General features: G+C 47.0%; 2 protein-coding genes across 2 annotated transcripts; both read left to right on the top strand.

Annotated features, from left to right (window-relative positions):
• Positions 1–32: 32 nt before the first annotated feature.
• On the top strand, positions 33–1,163 carry NME6 (NME/NM23 nucleoside diphosphate kinase 6; the record flags this gene model as incomplete). The annotated part of the gene is made up of 3 exons (XM_009884039.1): positions 33–100; positions 570–730; positions 997–1,163. Coding segments are annotated over 3 exons (396 nt in total), but the record flags the coding sequence as incomplete, so codon positions are not given.
• Positions 1,164–16,673: 15,510 nt separating this feature from the next.
• LOC104285574 (olfactory receptor 2A12-like) lies at positions 16,674–17,585 on the top strand. The gene has a single exon (XM_009884040.1). It carries the CDS (start codon positions 16,674–16,676, stop codon positions 17,583–17,585), a length of 912 nt encoding a protein of 303 aa, XP_009882342.1.
• The last annotated feature ends 1,671 nt before the right edge of the window (positions 17,586–19,256 follow it).

The following is a 19,256-nucleotide window of genomic DNA, read 5'->3' on the forward strand; positions in this document are numbered from 1 at the left end:
GAGGGCCACCCTGGCGGGGCTGGGCTGGGCTGTGTGACTCGGGCTGCCTTTCTCCCGCAGGGCGGTTCTTCTACCAGCGGCTGGTGGAGTTCATGGCCAGGTACCTGCTGTGCCCGCAGCCGGGCGGTGTGGGGCGCGAGGAGGAAGCTTTGCAGGTGGGCCCTTGTCTTGCCTGAGCAATGCTTCTGCATCTGGAGGGGTCCACCTCGGCGTAGGATGCATCTCATCGGGAGTTGGTGCTTGTGGTGTACCAAGGGGGAAGGCTCTGGGCTTGAGGGTGGAGAAATGTCAGGAACCAACTCTGCTGTGACAACAGTAGTGCTTGGGAGGGTGCCATCCCCAAAGGTTGTGGGTACCATCACCTAGGAGGAGGTCATTCATGCAAATGCTTTGCTTCTGAGCTATTGTCTCAGTGTCTAGTGTCATGGTAGGTCTGTATCACCTCCCAGAAAGCACGGCATGGCAGGTGCACTACTTGCTTCTTTACACTTGCTGTATTTATAAGAATGAAAGAGCTATGTCCTTTTGTAGCCATATCTACTTCTGCTTTTTCTTGGTCCTTTTCTCAGTGGCCCTATGTGGGCTTATATCTTGGCCCATGAGAATGCTGTTCCACTATGGAGATCCCTGATGGGACCCACCAAAGTATTCCAAGCCCGAAACAGCGTCCCAGACTCCATCCGAGGAGCTTATGGCCTCACTGACACCAGGAATACCACTCATGGCTCAGGTAGCCCTGTCCTTGGCTGAGTGTTGAGCAAAGGCTGGAGCTTGGAGAGGTGTGAATGATGGTATTTTGTCTGCCTTTGCTTGCTTTCTCTTCTGGGAATCAATGTTAATGATTTTCTCACTTCTGCAGACTCCACTCATACCTGCCCTGGTGTGACCGAGCCTGGTGCTTTTCCCTGCAGCTTCTGCTCTTCCTTTTGGAACATAGTGCCTATTTGCAGTGCCAGACTGGCATCTCTCATCTTCTTTTTCTCTGTTTTCTAACAGATTCACAAGCATCAGCCAGCAGAGAAATTGCCTTTTTCTTCCCAGAGTTCAATGAACAGCTCTGGTACCAACAGGAAGAGCCACGTCTGCGCTGTGGGCAGGTGTATTACAATGCAGAGGAGCGTGTCCACTGTGTGGTCAGGGATGAAGAAAAAGAGTTGACCTGAGTTACCTGGGGGTATGGTTTGCTGAACTGGGAGTAGCTGGTAGGCACACTGTTTGGGTCAGCCCCATAACACGACATAGAGCTGTGGCATGTTTTAAGGAGTGTGGGGGAGGGAAAGACCTAATGGACATTATGCTGTGCTACCTGGAATTATGTTATTCATGCAGCATACAGGTGCTGGGGCATTTTAGGAGAAGCTTCTCAAGTAGCAGTACTCCAGGCTGATACAGAGGTCTAGCCATGCAGTTAGTTGGTCCCTCTTGTTTATTTGGGTATGAGCGGTACAGGTGAGTTCATCAAAGGGCTAGGTGGAAAGGAGGTTGATAGTTCCAGTTAGGATATGATTGGTTTTGCTGATAGTAGGCCTCAGATTCTTAATATTTGCTCTGTTCCCACAGTCCCTTAAGGAGAAAAGAGGGGGGAAAGAACGTGAAAAAATGCAGCAGTAAGCAGGGCAGTATTAACTCTCCTGTCCTTGCTTTCCTGGATCCTAGCTGAGGCAAGGTGGCCTTCGGTTTTGTGTCATGATTTCCATCTTAAGCATCTGGTGGAGGGCACAGTTAGAAGGCATTCTCAGGAGGAAAGCAGCATATCCTACTGGTTCAGTTTGGCCTGGGCTGACAAGCTGGCAACAGAAGTTTGAGGGGAAGTTGCAGAAAAGTATGGAGTAGTCCAGTGCCTGTGAAGGATCTTCTGTCTTCTGCTTTTAGATTGCCTGGGTCGTGAGATCATTGGTTCTGATCAAATTTGGTAGTGACTATTACAGCTATGGATTTCTTGAATCCATAATAAAAGGCCAGAGAATTTAATTTGAATGTTGGTACACAGAGGCTGTAGAATTTCTGCCAGGAGCTCTTTATATGAAGCCTTATAACAAAATGCCTAATGATAACTCAGACTCCATTGCCTATAGACTTACTGGGAATTGAAGCACTGCATTCCATATCTTTTGTAAATTATATGGATGAAGTCATTTAATTATCCCAATGATTGATAGAATTATTATATGGCGGTGCATGAGGACTTGGTTTTGAGGTACAGTGCGAGGTTCTGACATGCTTATTTATGTTTTCCTGTTTGATGCATTTGAGATCTGATCCTGTATGAGTTTTTAATCCATTTAAACTGTCCCTCTAATAGCTTCTTACAATGCTGATTTTTTTAATTAAGGTGCAATGTTGTACTGAGTGAATTTCTTTCTGATAATTCCAAAGGCACTGTATTGGTGAATGTACATTTGTAATGTACTTGGGACAAGAATTTTGTTAGCTTGACTCCCTTTTCTGAAGTTATGCGTGACTAGCATCGATGATACTAGTCATTAAATCTGTTCACTGAGCTGTTGATTGAGTCTAGTGCATTATTATGTCACACATCAAAGTTACTCTTTGACTAGTTTAAGACAACTGTGTGAAAAGTCAGACACTTGATTGATTGAAAAATGTTTAGTTGTAGGATGTGCTGCTGTAGACCTGCCTTGATAAAATACATGAACATTTTTGTTCCTTCTTTACTATTATATGAGATTAAATGCAGTTGTTGTTTTGTTCCAGGTACAGATCAAAAGGATCTGCAGAATCTTTCTGCGTTCTTGCATTGCTGCTTTTATTTCCACCAGCAGTATCCAATGGTGGATCTGCTCATGATAGAGTACGCGTTTATGCAGGTCTGAAATCTTGCTGTCTTTAATGCTATTGTCAATTGGTGTTTTATTGATTCCCTGAGTTTCTCTTAAGTTTTACGTGTTTTTCTTGTAACAACCCCGACTATTTTTTTTAACCTTTCTTCTTTATATAGTGCTTTCTTTTTTGGATACTAATTTAGGATGCCATTAAATAATTCCTAGCTTACACTTCTCATTTTAAATGTTTATCTTTTTCTAGTCACTTACAATTATTACATTTGGGGAAACTGACCCTTTCAAAATTTCAAATACAAATAGCACTGGCTTAGTGGTTCAGTGTTTTCACAGAATAATTATAAGTTCACAATCACCATTACTTAGATAGCTGCTAGTTGTTTTGTCCATGTTAACATTTCTTTGATCCACCAAGATTGTATCTGAGTAGAGATTGTCAAAACTGCAGTCCCATTTCCCGAGACAGAGCGTGTATTTTGCAAATCTAAAGATGTTCTGTGAACTTTATCAGGAGATCTGGTATTGAAATATTTGGTGTTAGATGCAGGAGATAGTGTCAAAAATTATTTTTACTATTAAAAGAAGCCTTTGGATTTATGAGATGGCAGATGCTCTCTCTTTTGAGGACTCTTATGAAAGTCTCCCCTCGCCCCGTAAGTGCTCAATAAATGTTTTTTAACTTCTCTAGTGAAACTTAACATCTGTTTTGTATAGCTCCTGGTGGTCCCTCTCCATCCTGTGGTGAATCACCTTTGATTTTGTAACTTCCAGTGGCTTTAATTTAAAACAATTTCCTGCACCCTTTCTCACTTTTCTTTTCTTGCTACCCCTTCCCTGTCTTACAGAATGAGTTGAAACCTCTGCTTATCCTTGTTTGTTTGTTTGCTTACACCTGAGTCAAACCATTCATCTTGGTAATGTCTAGCACATGCTATTTCTTCTTCTTCATAAAGAATTTTGGTTGCTTTATTTGAGTTCCAAGCATTATATTGTAAAATAGTAAAGGCAAATTATCTGAATGCTGGTTTAGCTTAAATTTGTAAAGTCTGATGCTGCAACAATCTCATGCACAGTAGACATGCGTATTTTGGTTGTTGTCCTCCTCTTACTAATGCTTAAATGCTTTCTGCCTGTTGTTTATTCACACAGAAGCATAGTACATGAATATTAGACTGAAGGATGCTGAACCATACAGTTTCTGCTTTCTAGAAGAAGTGCTCCACTATTTCACAGAAACGCTACAGTCCTGTTAACATAATCTATGCCACCAATTGCTTAGCTTCCAGATCTCTCCTTGTGCCTAGGAGATGGGACAGATTTCAGAAGAATTTCTCTAGAACATCTTTTCTCTGGAAAAGATAAACATAGTCCTATTTTAAATTCAGGTACTCAACTTCAACAACAGCTTGCATAACTGACTACTGTTTTTTCTCTTCTTTTATTCTAGGTGTTGTGTGAAAATATGGAAGCCAGGTTTTGCTTATCTGGGATATTTTGTAAGGAAGGGGAGCAAATAAAGAGGAAATCTGGCTAATAAAAGTATTAGATAGTCAGTGTGGAATCTAATGTAAAGATGTCTGAATGCAAGGGAAGTTCATATCCTGGACATGTTAGTAACTGGGATCAGGATCTGATGAAAAGGGATGGAAGCTGTATCTGCCCAGAATCTACCAGGGCGTTGAACTGTGTGTTGTGTAGATGTGGTTGTCTCGCTTCTGGACACGAGCAAGCCCATGAAGCAAATGTGGATCGCTGTGTAAGCATGAGCGCGTGTGTGAGGGATGAGTCTGTTGTGTGGGTTTTTTTCTTGCCTGTACTTGTACCTTATTGAGCCCAAGATTAAGTTTGGTTAATAAGTCCAAATCTAGCCCCTGCTTGACCTGTCTTGGGCATCTTGGTAGGAGATTGTTAATTTGCTGTGATATGGAGAAAAGAGTTGTGGTCTTTTTTTTTTTTTTTCTGCAGTTTGATGTTCCTGTTATTCTTTGGTCTTCCTGGTTCTGTATATACAGACTTTAAGTTCTTGAGGACTTAAATGCTTGGAGCTAATGGAAAGCTTTGGGCTCAATGTATAGTAAGCCAGCATATTAATGGACTGTGATGCAAGTACAGACAGACTGAAGTATAGCAGTATCTCCATTACACTTTTTCTATTACTGAGAATGGAGCTGCATGTGACTTTCAATTGCAGATTTGTCCTCTTGCAGAAGAGATTTGCTTTAGAGCCAGTCCTGTGACAGAAGTAATAAAAACAATCATCTGTCTTGGGATTTTGCTGCCAGAAGCCTTACACCACCTTGTGGACGGAGGCATTTGCAAACAGCAGGTGAAGGGCAGGCATGGCAGCTGCACTTTGCTGCAGTCACCTCAAGTTTCATGTAGCTGTTATGTACTGGAGGTATCTCAGATGCAACAGCGGATTCTGGAGAATCTTTGCACCAGCAGCTTCTTAGCGGCCTATTTCTCTCCAGGAGGTATATCCATAGTCATGGTGTTGATACAGGAAATAGCATGACCAGCAAATGCAGTCCAATGGTTTGTATACTGTTGTTTTGAATCTGCTGGTGCTGTCCACATCTGTAACCTCCCATGGCAGCCAATTTCAAAAGTCCATTGGCCTGCAGCGTTTAAAAAAAAAAAAAGTGCTTATTTTTGTCTGTTTTAATCTGATCTGCCACTATTTCCATGGAGTGTCTCCTCTTCCTAGTGCTGTTGGATTTCGTAGAGTCATGGAATAGTTTGGGTGGGAAGGGACCTTTAAAGGCCATCTAGTCCAACCTCCCCTGCAATGAGCAGGGACATCTTCAACTAGATCAGGTTGCTCAGACCCCTGTCCAACCTGGCCTGGAATGTCTGCAGGGGTGGAGCATTGACCACCTCTCTGGGCAACCTGGGCCAGTGTCTCACCACCCTCACAGTAAAGAAAATTTCTTCCTTGTATCTCATCAGAATCTACCCTTTTTAGTTTAAATCCATTATCCCTTGTCCTATTGCAACAGGACCAGCTACAAAGTTTGTCCCCATCTTTCCTGTAGGCCCCCTTTAAGTACTGGAAGGCCACTGTAAGGTCTCCCTGGAGCCTTCTCCTCTCCAGGCTGAACCCCCCCAACTCTCCCAGCCTGTCCTCCCAGCAGAGGGGCTCCAGCCCTCCCAGCATCTCCGGGGCCTCCTCTGGCCCCGCTCCACCAGGTCCGTGTCTCTCGTGCTGAGGCTCCCGAGCTGGAGGCAGCACTGCAGGGGGGTCCCCAGAGCAGAGCACAGCAGAGGGGCACAATCCCTCCCCTCACCTGCTGGCTATGCTGCTGGGGATGCAGCCCGGGATGCCGGGGGCTCGCTGGGCTGGCAGCACATGTTGCCGGTTTGTGGCCAGCGTGTCCCCCCAAGCACCCCCAAGCCCCTCTCAGCAGGGCTGCTCTCCATCCCTCCATCCCCAGCCTGCACTAAATACGGATCTAGATCTCCCTACGCACTCACTTCACAGATGGCTCAGGGACCTGTAGCTCCCAGTAAAAGTCAGGGATATCAAACTGCCCTTCATACCTATAACAATCTGTCATACCTATCTGACATGGCTGTAGTATACATATATGGTGTAGATATACTGCTTCAGAGTAGAGCAAGAATTTGAGCAAGAAGGTGCAATCAATATTGCAAATGGCCATGGAACTTCAGCTTTATATTTCCTCTTTCAATAGCTTATGTTTTCCATAAAGTTTACTGTTATTCATGTATTCTGTGTTGACTGCTCAAGCACTGTTAAATTATTTAACTTTTTCTCCTTTTAATAGTTAAAAAACTCTGTATTTTTTATCTAGAGTGTGAACATTTCGAAGATGGGAAGTCTATATAGAACAAAAACATTCTTTCTCCGTGTCTCATTCCACTTCTACATTATGGTGCAATTGATTACAGCAGATGTAAACAGCTTCAAAGTTACTGCAGGAGTGACTGCCTCAAACTTTTAATGGCCCACTTGCGCCTTGTTTACAAGTCTCACAAAAACATGCTAGGTGAGGAAGCTAAGTGCTCTAGGCTTTTAGTAATTGACACTGAAACCCTAGTGGCATTTTCTCTGTGGAGAGAAGCCTGTGAGGAACAGGTACCGAGCAGACAAACTGAAAACAAAAAAACTTCTGCAAACTTCAGCCTTCTATTTAAAGCATCTTGTTTAAAGTGCAGTAATTGGCCCCTGGGGCAGACTTGCTGCCCAAGCCTGGGCAAAGCCTGGGTGACAAGCCTTGGAACACTGGCTCCATGCTGCGGGAGGATGGAGCTGGCCATGGGAAGGGGGAGGAACGGAGGTGGGGCAGCAGGTGCCGTGGCTGTCCGGGAAGTACCAGACAGCAATTGTTAGACAAAAGTGCTGCTCACTGGTGACAGGAAAGACTTCCCTTGTTGCTTTCTGAGTTGGCCAGGAAAAAAACATGACCCTGCAGCTGGTGCCAGGACCTCACTTTCCATTTTCTGGGACTCTGTGCAGGTGTTAGACCTGCCTCCAAACCCCTCAGTGCAGGGGTGATACCACAGGGTAAAGTCACTTCATGTTGCGTGATCATGGTGTTTGAGTTTGTGCATGCTCTTAGCCCATGACAAACGCAAGTAAATCAGGTCAGCTTTGGCCAGTTTTATTGTTGGATCATATAGGTGCAACCCTCATTGCCTTTTTTTTTTTAAAAAAAATATAAACACAAGTGGTCAGTTAAACTGAATAAAAGCTTGAGACAATACAATTTTCTTCAGCCAAAAAATCTCCTTATCAAGGGTTAGGAAAAAAAGTCAGACAGTAATCCATTACCATTCTCACAACATGCAGTGTGAGGTTTTTGTCCCATCTTGGGTAGCCCAAAGTGGAAATGCCAAATTCTGTTTATTATTGTTTCTTGTCTGGTCCAGATAACAGGCAACTACGGCAACGTATTTGCCAAAAAAAAAAAAAAAAAATCCCAAAGGAAAATTTTTCCTTGAGGAAATCAATAGGAAAAAACCTGAAATATTGTTCTTACAAAACCTGATAAGAATTTCATTCCAGAAATCAGACTTACGCTGGTGGAAAGGAGCCCCTGGTCCAGGACCTGCTCAGAGCAGGACCTGTTAGCACAGGTCGCTCAGGGCTGTGGCCAGGTGAGTGCTGAGTGTCTCCAAGAGTCCGTGGCCTCTCAGGACTTCAGTCCAGTGCCTGATGGATTTTTCCCCAACATCCAGTGAGGATGTCTCCTATCGCAGCTTGTGCTGGTTGCCTCTTCTCATCACTGCACAACTGTGAGAAGAGTCTATATCCATCATCTCTCCCCACTCCCATTAGGCAGCTGCAGATGCCAGTTCGGTCTCTCTTTTGCCTTCTCCTTTCTGGGCTGAACAAAGCAGTCTCAGCCTCTCCTTGTCCTACTCTATGACCTCCACAGGACCTACTCCAGTATGGCAATGTCTGACTGGTACAAAGGAGTTGGAGGTTCAGGACACTGGACTGTATTGATGTCATAGTAAAACACTGTTTTACTATAGTCTTTGTTAAGTAAGTCTAAGTGTTGCAACTGTGGCATTTATAAGAAAGTCATGCAGAATGTTGCCCGTGGAGATTTTTAAAAAGGTATGCTCAGCAGAAAAAGAGAACACACAAGCCTGACCTACAGTTTGTACGAAATCTGCTTGAACTACTGTTTGGATGATATCTGCAGTGGGCAGTAGTTTTAGTACCATCAAAACAGCATCAGTGATAGTCAAAATCACTGAGGGAAAAAAACAGAGCACAAGCCCATTGCAGCCAGCCAGGAGAAACATTGCCATTAACAAACCATTAAGCTCCTGAGCCAGATATGAACACAGAAAGTCAGGGTAAATGAGGTTGCCCAGCCAGTAGAAGTGTGTGCAAAAAATGCAGAATGAAAAGTACGTTCAGCTTGCCTATGTCAAAGCAACAGCAACATCAGTGGAAGCAGCAGTGTGAAACTGGATCATCAGGTTTAGAGAGTGGTGGTTAACAGGTCATGCTCTGCCTGGAGGCCAGCAACAAGTAGAGCATCGCAGCTATCTGTCCTGCAACCTGTCCTGTTTGACATCTTCGTTAGTGATATGAAAGAGATAACAGAGTGCGCTTTTGTCAGATTTGTGGGTGACACCACAGCAAGGGGACCGGCAATATGATCAAGGGCAGGGCTGGCACCCAGAGGGACCTGGACAGACTGGAACAATGAGCCAGAAGGAACCCCATGAAATTCAACAAGGACAAATGCCAAGTCCTGCACCCGAGGAGGAAGAGCCCCTGGCAACAAGACAGTGTGGGAAGGCCTGGCCAGGCAGCAGTTCTGTGGAAAAGCCCCTAGGGGCCTTTGGTGGGTGGTAAGCCAGACATGAGTGGGCTGTGTGCCCTGGCAGCAAAGGTGGCCAATAGCATCCTGGGCTGTGTGAACATAAAGAGAGTAGAATGAGGGAAGTCATCATGGCCTCTACTCAGTACTTCTGGGATCATATCCAGGTGCTGCATCCAGTGTTGGGATCCCAGAAACAAGAAATACACCAGCAAACTCGAAGAGTTCAGTGGGGAACCACCAAGATGGTCAGGGCTGGAGCATTTGCGCTGTGAGCAGAGGCTGAAGGAGCTGGTCTTGTTCAGCCTGCAGAAGGAATGGCCTTGGGGGGACCAAATAGCAGCTTTCCAGTACTTATGGGAAGGTTATCAAGAAAACAATGCCAGGCTCATCACAATGTGGCATGGAGGAGGATGAGAGGCAGCAGAGAAAATTCAGACAGAAGGCTTCAAGTTCGTAGAATCAGAATTTTCTCAGTTGGAAGGGACCCACAAGGATCATTGAGTCCAACTCTTGACTCCACACAGGACAACCTAAAAGTTAAACCATATATATAAGCATCGTCCAAACACTTCTTGAACACTGACAGGCTTGGAGCCATGACTGTTTCCCTGGGGAGCTTGTTCAGGCCCTTGATCATCCTCTCAGTGAAGAACTTTTCCCTAATACCCAATCTGAACTTCCCCTGATACAGCTTTAAGCCATTCCCTTGTGTTTTATTACTGGACACCAGAAATAAATCAGCACCCCTCTCTCCACTCCCCCTCATGAAGAACTTGTAGACAGCAATGAGGTCACTTCAGTCTCCTCTGAGCTCAACAAACCCAGTATCCTCACCTGCTCCTCATAAGTCATTCCCTCTAATCCTTTCATCATCTTTGTTGCATTCACAGAATTCACAGAATTCACAGAATTGTTAGGGTTGGAAGGGACCTCTGGAGATCATCTAGTCCAACCCTCATTCCTTTGGACACATGCTAATATTTCTATATCCTTCTTACATTGTGGAGCCCAAAACTGCACATGGTACTTGAGGTACAGTTTAGTGGGACAATCACTTCTTTCAACCAGTTAGCACCTAATGCACCCCAGGATACTGTTGGCTCTTTTGGCCACCAGGACACATTGTTGGCTCACACTGAGCTTACCGTCAACCAAAGCCCCCAGAGGTTTCAGACTTGGAAGTTCAAGAGGTTTCCTTCCACCTGGATCTAAAGAATAACAGTCACTCTGAGGATCAGTAAGTAGTAGATCAGGTTCTCAGGGAGGCTGTGCAATCTCTGGCCTCAGAGGTTTTCCAGACTGGGCTGGATGCAGCTCAGAGCAGATTTATCTGACCATGAAGCTGGCTGTGCTTTGGGCAGGGGTTGGATCCAGCAAGCAGATCCCTGCCACCCTTAACACCACGGATTGCAGTGTTTTCCTTGTTTTATGGAAAGTGCAACACATGCTTGGAGAAGGTAAGGGCCCTGCACCCAGTTAAGAGTCGGATTTCCAGAAGTGCTGAGTACTTACAGGATCTGGGCCCAATTCTTGTGGTTACACACCCAAATGTAGGGATTTGGTTTAAAAAACAACTCCCTTAACCCTTCACAAATTCATGGAGATTTGATTTCTTCACCAGACCCGAAAGGCTGTATTTGATATGCTTCAGTAGACTGGAGGAGGATACAAACATTGCTATTTCTTCTCATAAAGTCTGCCCTGGAGACATTACCACAGAAAATAGACATGGATTACCAGAACTGAATACCAAGTTTCTGGCATCTGGCCAGATTTCAGCATATTTTAATATTTGTGCCAAGTGTTGACAGTCTCAGCAAAGCCCTATTTCATATATCATTGTGGATGGGGGTTTCTCCAAGTGCTGACAGCACGTGCCTGCATCTAAAATTCTGGGAGAGTAGCCAGGTTATATTGGAATGCCACACCACTGAGTTTCTGTATGAAACAAAGAAATGTTCATCATTGCCAGAAGAGAAAGGTGTAATTTTGCAAACTCAAAGCAAATCGTGGTGTCACAAAGTCCTGTTATAATGGTCCTTCTACTCTGTCAGCCCAGCTTCCCTGAAAACATGCCCTTAGATACACCGGGCTCATAATTACAACTATTCATGTTTTATGGCCCCAGACATCCTCTCCAACACCAATTTTGCTCCCTCTTGTGTCTATGCTGAATTTCCACACAGGGTATTACTTCCCATATAGGCTTGTTGCCTATGTTTTTCCTAATTTACAGATGATGATAGAATCATAGCATCACAGAATACCAGGATGGAAGGGACTTCAGGGATCGTCTGGTCCAACCTTTCCTGGCAAAAGCATGGTCTAGACAAGATGGCTTAGCACTCTGTTTGGCTGAATCTTAAAAGCGTCCAATGTCAGCTCTTGAAATTTCAGCTACAGAGCTTATTATATGATCAACTCCTATTGCCTGATCATCAGGAAACAGAGGTTGCAAATAGATTGCAATAAAGCAATGCTGTACTCCTGCTGCAGAAACAATCATTTTTCAGTCTTGATGTCCAGATTCACTCCCTGCTGCATCCTTCACATTTCCTGGGTTTCACGCTTCACATTTCCATGGCACTACATGATGAACTCCAGCTAAACCTACTATTTCTATCAGGAATGGCTCTAGGCTCAGAGCAGGCAGCATTCACCCTGTGTAAGTCCATGTAATCCTGCTGCCTGGCTCTTCAAGAACTCACAGGACTCTACTTGGTGCCTTAACTAAGCCTAATCAGAGCTGCTGCCAGATCCTAGTCCCACCATGGCCATGTCCTCTCCTAGTCCCCTGGACTACACTCTCCACTCCAGAGCGCCCTACACAGCCTGGGCCTGGTGGACATGGTTATTGTAGATCATGAGAGCATGGATGTGGTGCAGACGCCATCCAGTCACCTTATGACTGTGTTGCCCACAGGTTTGTTGCTGTGAATGTGGCCGATGGCCAGCCCTCCTCATTGCAGCCTCTCTGCTGGCATTGGCCAGTGTAGGCACCTACACTAGCCCTAAAACAGATAAAACAGAGTCATAAAGATGGACTTAGGGCACAGAGACTGGAGCGCTCAGCCTCCTCAGGCAGCCACCCTCCTATGGTCCGGAGTGCCCGGCATGGTCAGTTGTGCTGAAGCCCAGGCACCCCAAGAGCTGCGACAGGGCTGGAGCAGGAGGACAGGGCTAGAGAGCACTCTCTGGTCTGCACTTGGCAGAGCCTGGAGCAGAACAGGAGACCAAGGTGGGTCCTGTGCCAGGAGGGCTTTGTCCTGTGGGCTTGGATCCCATTTGTGCAGGCTGATTGGTGGAACACTCTGTTGCTCCTTGCTCCTGCCACTGAAGAAGACCTTCCCCTGAAAGCCTCTCCCCCAGGGCCCTCGCAGGGTTAAAAGCCTCTCCTCTGCTCGAAAGCCTGGAGGACACACTGTCTTTTCCTCGGGCAGGAAAGACAAACTGGACAGCACCTGGGGACATTGCTAGATTTTCCCTCTTACTCAGCACTGAATGCCATCCACTCTTTGCTCTTGGACATGGAGGTAAGGGAGGACTGGGAGGGCAGGACTGCTGCCCGTGGTGGGGCAGGGCCTCATTCATGGTGGGACCCTCACAGGGGTCTCTATCGGCACACTACTTTGAAGCAAACCGAGTACTGGCGCCCAGGGCTCCTGGGTGGTCTGGGCATGCAAGCAGGCTGTGGCTGCTGGTGATGCCTCAAACAAAACAATCCAGTCCTTTTCAGGAGACATTAATCCTGTCTTATTGCTGGCTCCCTCAGTCCAACCATCACCTCAAACTGTGACTGGACTGTACCCAAGACTCAGGACATTACCTCCCATGGCCATATGCTCCAGGTTTTTTGGTCTGCTCACCTGAGTGCGAACGGGATGCGGTGGCTTGGTGAGGAAAGCCATATCCCCCTGCAGGAGCAGCACTGGCTTCCCTGGGTGGGCACGGAGCACATCTGGCCTCCTGCAGGAGGAAGGGTGACATAATGCTCCCCAAAACGCTGGAGCTATGCAGAAGTGCACAGTGGTGACATAAGGCACACCGCTTCAGGGACTGCACCAGAAGCTGGGTCTCAGGCTGGTGCATCGCCATCGAAGGGGTACCGTCCTTCTCCCAGAGGGAATGACAGATACCAGCTGCCACCCTGACACCGATGACATTAGTGCCCCCTCTCTGCCCCCCCATCAACCCTTTCTGGACTGGTCAGTGGTGGGCAAAGGTGTAGCTTCATGGGAAGTTATTCATTATTTGGTAAAAATTAGTTACCAAGAGAAATTGCCTTCAGTCTGAGTGAGAGAGAGAAAAGGAGCTGAGGCAAGGTGGAAACTCTTTCAAGGCTCATTCCTGTGCAGTCCAAGGGTGAAAGGGAGATTTTCCTACTGTGTCTTCCTGTTTCATTTTGTGCAAGATATCTGAGGACAAAGGGTTTAAATCTGCCATTCCTTGTCATGTAGCTGTGTCCACTGAGAGCTCCATTGCTCCAGACCATGGCAAAAAATTATGGTCATTCCTCTGCACAACTCCGATGCCTGTACTGTAGCCCTGTAGCTCCATGCCTAATCCAGCCTGAATTTGTCAGCGTGGGGAGAGCATCATCTCCAGCTCTCCAGAACTCACTGTCCTGCCTGCAGTGGAACAAATAATCCGCTGATGCTGCTGCTGCAAGTACGATGACTTACATGTCATTGCTGTGTACCTACATCAAACCAAGGGCTCGTTGGTAGCATGCGGTGGGCTCACAAACCTCCTGTTCACCTGCTCTTATTTCTGTGTGTTGAGCCCCAGTTCAGAGCATAAACAGGTGACTAATCCTTAGACGCCTAATCCCCTACTATTAAATTTATTCTTATTTTTATCACTGGTTCCTAAGGTCCCCTATTCCTCCTATGTAACAGGCAGGTCCCCACCTTCACCAGCTTCACCATAACTGGTCAGCAGACTCCTGCCTCTGGCTAACGGGTCAGTAGCAAAAGCATCCAACAAGGTCCTGGACAGAGCCTTCTTCTCTCACCTACACCGTGGAGGCACTTGTGCCCTAACAAAAACCACCAACTGCCTTAGCGCTGTGAAAGTTCACACATACATAATTTTGAATTTATACAGATCAACGTGCACATTATGCAGCTTTGCAGCAGGGACAGCTGGAGATGGGAGATGATTCCTAGGGAACATTGCTGCAGCCTCTCCCAGCTCTCACCCCTCTCAGGCATCTGCTCCTGGTTGCAACGCTGGGCCAAACAAGTTGGGTTGTTCTTGCATCAAAATGCAAACAACTGGCTGAAGGAAGAGTGATGGTCCAACTTTTCCAGAATATTGGATGGTATAGTTCTTATGTACCTGTCCAATATATGCAAAATCACTAATTATATTTAAAAAAAAACTACATAAATTAAAGAATATGTTAATCTGGGAGACTGCTGGAGAGCTCGGCCAGCCAATGGTTTCTCAGCCTTGTAGCACCCACATCCAAGACAGAGTAACAAGTTTGGATATCATTATGCCAGGCAAAGAAGAATTAATCTTTTGACTGAAAGTTTTCCTCTCAATATTAAAATAAAAAAAAAAAAAAAAAAAAAAAAAGAAAAAGTTGAAAAACTGGAGAGCAAAAGAGAAATCAATCAGAACTTAGTTCTTCTTCTACTTAGCTAACACTGATACTCATCACAGTGTGCAAGTAGAAGCAAGGAAAAAATACTGTTAGAATAGAGGGTCTTTAATCTGGAAGAGAAAGACCTGAAAACTATGAGAGAGACGGAGCTGACATTCAAGCAGTTCTAACAGGAAAAAAACACACAACTTTTAAACAGTGCTGTGACAGTTTCTTGCAGTAAGTTCCTTCTTATGTTGGGGGTCTCCAGAGTTGTACGCAGTACTGCACGTGGTGTCTCAAGAGAGCAGGGTAGAGGGGGGAATCCCCTCCCTTGACCCGCTGGCCACACTTCTTTTGATGTAGCCCAGGATGCGGTTGGCCTTCTGGGCTGGAAGTGCACATTGCTGGCTCATGTTTTGCTTCTCATCCACCAACACCCCCAAATCCTTCTCAGGGCTGCTCTCAATCTATTTACTGCCCAGCCTGTATTTGTGCTTGGGATTGCCCTAACCCAGGTGCAGGACCTTGCACTTGGCCTTGTTGAACTTCATGAGGTTCGCACAGGCCCAGTTCTCAAGCCTGTCCAGGTCCCTCTGGATGACATTCCTTTCCTCCAGAGTGTCCACTGCACCACACAGCTTGGTGTCATCGGCAAACTTGCTGAGGGTGCATTCATCCCTACATCCATGGCACCAACAAAGTTGTTAAGCAGTACTGGTCCCACTGTTCACCCATAGTTCCCCAAGGTGCCCTGTATTGTCGTGCAGCCACAGTCTGCCCTGATGCTTTCCATCCCTGTTTGTCCCCTTATTGTCATATATGTAAGCTTAAGCCTCTCTGGATTCTCTTCCCCACCCAGCCGAGAGTAACCCCTGGATTCAGACTGGTTGAGTGCAGTGTGTGCCCGTGACAAGTGCTAGGACAGATCTGCACCCCAAGACAAAGTGATCGCAGATGGTTTTTAACCTCTCTTTCAGCCCCATTTCTTCAGCAGCCACACAGAGGCTGCTGCGTCAAGCTGCATTTGCACACCAAAGCACCTGGCCTACATCTGCTGGGCTTCATGGCACCAGCATGGTGGGCAGCAGCAGCCCTGCCTACAAACACCCAGCAAGCACCACCTTCAACAGCCCTTGTTTGAGGCTTATGAGCAGTAACTGCTTCCCCATGCCTCATCCATCTTGTGGACATGGTCATCATAACTTCACATACCAGTACGCAAAACCCTTATGTCCAGGAGAAAATTGAAATAGGATGATGGAAGAAAGGCCAGAAGGCCCAGGCCAGTGGATATCCCTGATGGCTTAAACTCACCTGTGGCTTGACAAACACCATGTGGTGAGTCAACTTCAATTGGAATCCGTGCTTCTTCAAGTGCTGGTTATTGCAGAACCAAGTACACCAAAAATGTCAGAGCAGGAGACAGGACAAAGAAAAAAAAAATTCTTTTAACTGGTGCCGGGTGATATCACATCCCCAACCCATCAGCTGGAAAAGAGCAAACTTAATGGCTGTGGCATCTAAGGAATGATGCGACCATGTCCCAGGGAGGTAGGGAAGCATGTGGTCACCATAAGTACAACCAGGAGGAAAAGACAGATGAGCTTGGTATACTTATCAAGACAGGGGGTTGGGCTTGCAGGAGAACCCAGGAAGTGTGGGTTATTCTAGGCACACACCATTCCTGGTTTCTTCTGTGTGATTCTCTTGCAGTCAGTTATCCAACATTGAATGGCAGCTCTCTGGACTCTAAAATCCTAGTGTCTGTGAAATCTCAATGTGGGAAAATTTCGATTGCTGTAGAGATAGGACCAAAGCCATCCCATCAGTGAAACCCTTGCCTCATGGGCAGTTGTGCTGCAGACCCCTGGCTCACAATCACTACCTCTTCCTCACAGTGCTCATTTCTGCCTGCAGACCAACCCAGCTGGCCCCATGGCAGGTGCGAACCAGACTCAAGTGACAGAGTTCATGCTCCTGGGCTTTCCCCATAGCCGGCCCCTCCTCTTCGTTCTTTTCCTGGCCATTTACCTGGCCACGCTGCTGGGGAACTCTGCAATACTCGCCCTCGTGCTCCTGGATCCCCATCTCCACAGCCCCATGTACTTCTTCCTCAGTCACTTGTCCTGCTTGGATATTTGCTATTCCTCAGTGACAGTGCCCAAGATCCTGGCAAATGCCCTGCGCCCACAGGCGGTCATCTCCTACTATGGATGCCTGGCACAGATGTTCTTCCTGATGGGGTGTGCAGGGGCTGAGTGCACACTCCTGGCTGTCATAGCCTACAATTGCTACGCAGCCATATGCCAGCCCCTGCGCTATGCCCACGCCATGAGCTGGGGTGTCTGTGTGGTGGCAGCCACTGGGTGCTGGCTCTGGGGGATGCTGGACTCAGCTGTGCACACCCTCCTGGCCTCCAGGCTCTCATTCTGCAGGACTGCCCGCCTTCAGCACATCTTGTATGATGTCCCCCCACTGCTGAGGGTGGCGTGCAGCAACACCCGCCCCAGTGAAGTGGCACTGCACGCTGCCAGTGTCTTTGTGGGCCTCAGCCCCTTCCTGCTTGTTGTTGTCTCCTACCTCCACATCCTGGCCACCATCCTCAGGATACCTGTGGCCACCAGCCAGCGCAAGGCCTTCTCCACGTGCTCTGCCCACCTGCTCATGGTCACCCTGTACTTTGTGACAGCCAACCTGAACTACAACCGGCCCAGCTCCAGCTACTCCCCAGCAGCCCACATGCTGGTCTCCGCGCTGTACTGCATCGTCACCCCCATGCTGAACCCCCTCATCTACAGCCTCCGCAACCAGGAGGTGCGGGGGGCCCTGCGGAAAACTGCGTGGGGACAGGGCACGCCAGGGTCCCCAGGCAGCAATGCATGAGCAATACCAGGGCTGCAACGGAGCGCTGGTGGGGCACCGGTGCAGCATTGCCTGTCTATGGGAAATCTTTGATGGCAGCAGTGGGTTCAGGGCTCCCTGCCCAAGCCATGGCTGCTTGTGGCACACTGCCATCGCTTCTCTGAGCCTCAGCACAACGCCGACGGCAAAATCAAGTTGGGAACAAGGATATACTTCCAGGATTATGTCTTTATTTTGCAAGTATCGTGTGCTGAGCTCAGCACAGGACCTGTTGCAGCTACATTGCTGCCAGGGAACGCTGTAAAAGGCAATTTCATGTGATACTAGGCAAGTGCTGGCACCGAGAAAGGGTGTGAGCACTGCCTTGGGGCTGCCCAAGGTGCCGAGACAGGCCTGCATGGGACAAGGGGCAATGTCTTGGATTGCAAAATCCGGCTTCCACAAAGGGGCTGTCACACCATCTTCCTTCCACACACGCTTTGGCACCGTCTGATGTCTGCTAGGTTTCTCCAGGCTGCCATGAAAGCTCTGTAGCGTTTTGTCCATTAGCACAGCTGTTTAACCAGGCCACCCATTATGCCCAGTGTCCAATGCCATGGCAGAAGCCAGGAGCCGCTGGTGCAAGGGTCTGCACGGGGAGGGAAGGTGGCACAGACGGTGCACGCAGGTGCAGCCTGCAGCCGCAGCAATATTTCTGCTGCTGTGCCACAGAGGGGCACGTTGGCTGGAAGTGGACAAAACACACTCATCCATAGTGCAGTTAGCAAGAGATACACAGCAAAATCCAGCCTGTTCCCAAAGAAACCTATTGGAGAGTAAATGGGCCTATGAGGCATACAGCTTGTTGGGAGCAGTTTGCTCGTTCTTCTTAGTGCACAACACTCACTGATTTTATTCTTCAGGGAAAAAAATGTTTCTGTAACCCATGTGTTTGGGTAAGAGCAACAGGCCATATCAACAGCTTGCAAGCCTCTCAGCCAGCTCTACTTGCTATACACCCTTCTTGATTATAAAAAAAAAAAAAATCACTGGAGCACACCTGGTTCAGTATCTCACTAGGACACATTGGACAGTCTGTCACAATGAGGCCCATTCTGAAGAGAGCCCTGGAAAGGAATATCAGGAAATAAAGGGTGAACTGCATGAGGAAAAAATAGTGGGGGTTATTTCAGAGAGGAAAAAAAAAAAAAAAAAAACACACACCAAAAAAACCCCAAGTCCAACCAACTAAAAACCTCCAGAAAATTTACATTTAAATTGACAGTTTCAAATCTGAATCACAATGTGTCTTTCCCATGATTGGCAGACACAGATTGTGATTTTTTTCAGTGTCAAACACTGAGCAGGGATGCTGTACTACCTGGAAGGTAATACAGTCTTGTTCAAATGCAGGATGGTCCAGAGCCAACCTGTAAGCCACACTGAACTCTAAAGGTGTGACAGTGGCACCCTCTGCACCCTTGCTGGTGGCATCTGACACACAAGGGTGTGCTCCTGCAGCTTCTCACATACTGTGCTACTCAGTGTGTCCCTGATTTATTCCTACTGTGATGGTACTTGCATACCACAAAGGACCAACAACCAACTCCTGCAGCGGCATGTTGAGCATCTAGCCTGGAACATACTGGGTCAAGGGAGGGCTTCAGTCTTCATTGGGTTGTTACTGAAAACTGCTTTAAACATTAAAAGTAA

Source organism: Charadrius vociferus, unplaced genomic scaffold (assembly GCF_000708025.1).
Source record: "Charadrius vociferus isolate BGI_N301 unplaced genomic scaffold, ASM70802v2 scaffold594, whole genome shotgun sequence".
Taxonomy (NCBI): Eukaryota; Metazoa; Chordata; class Aves; order Charadriiformes; family Charadriidae; genus Charadrius; species Charadrius vociferus.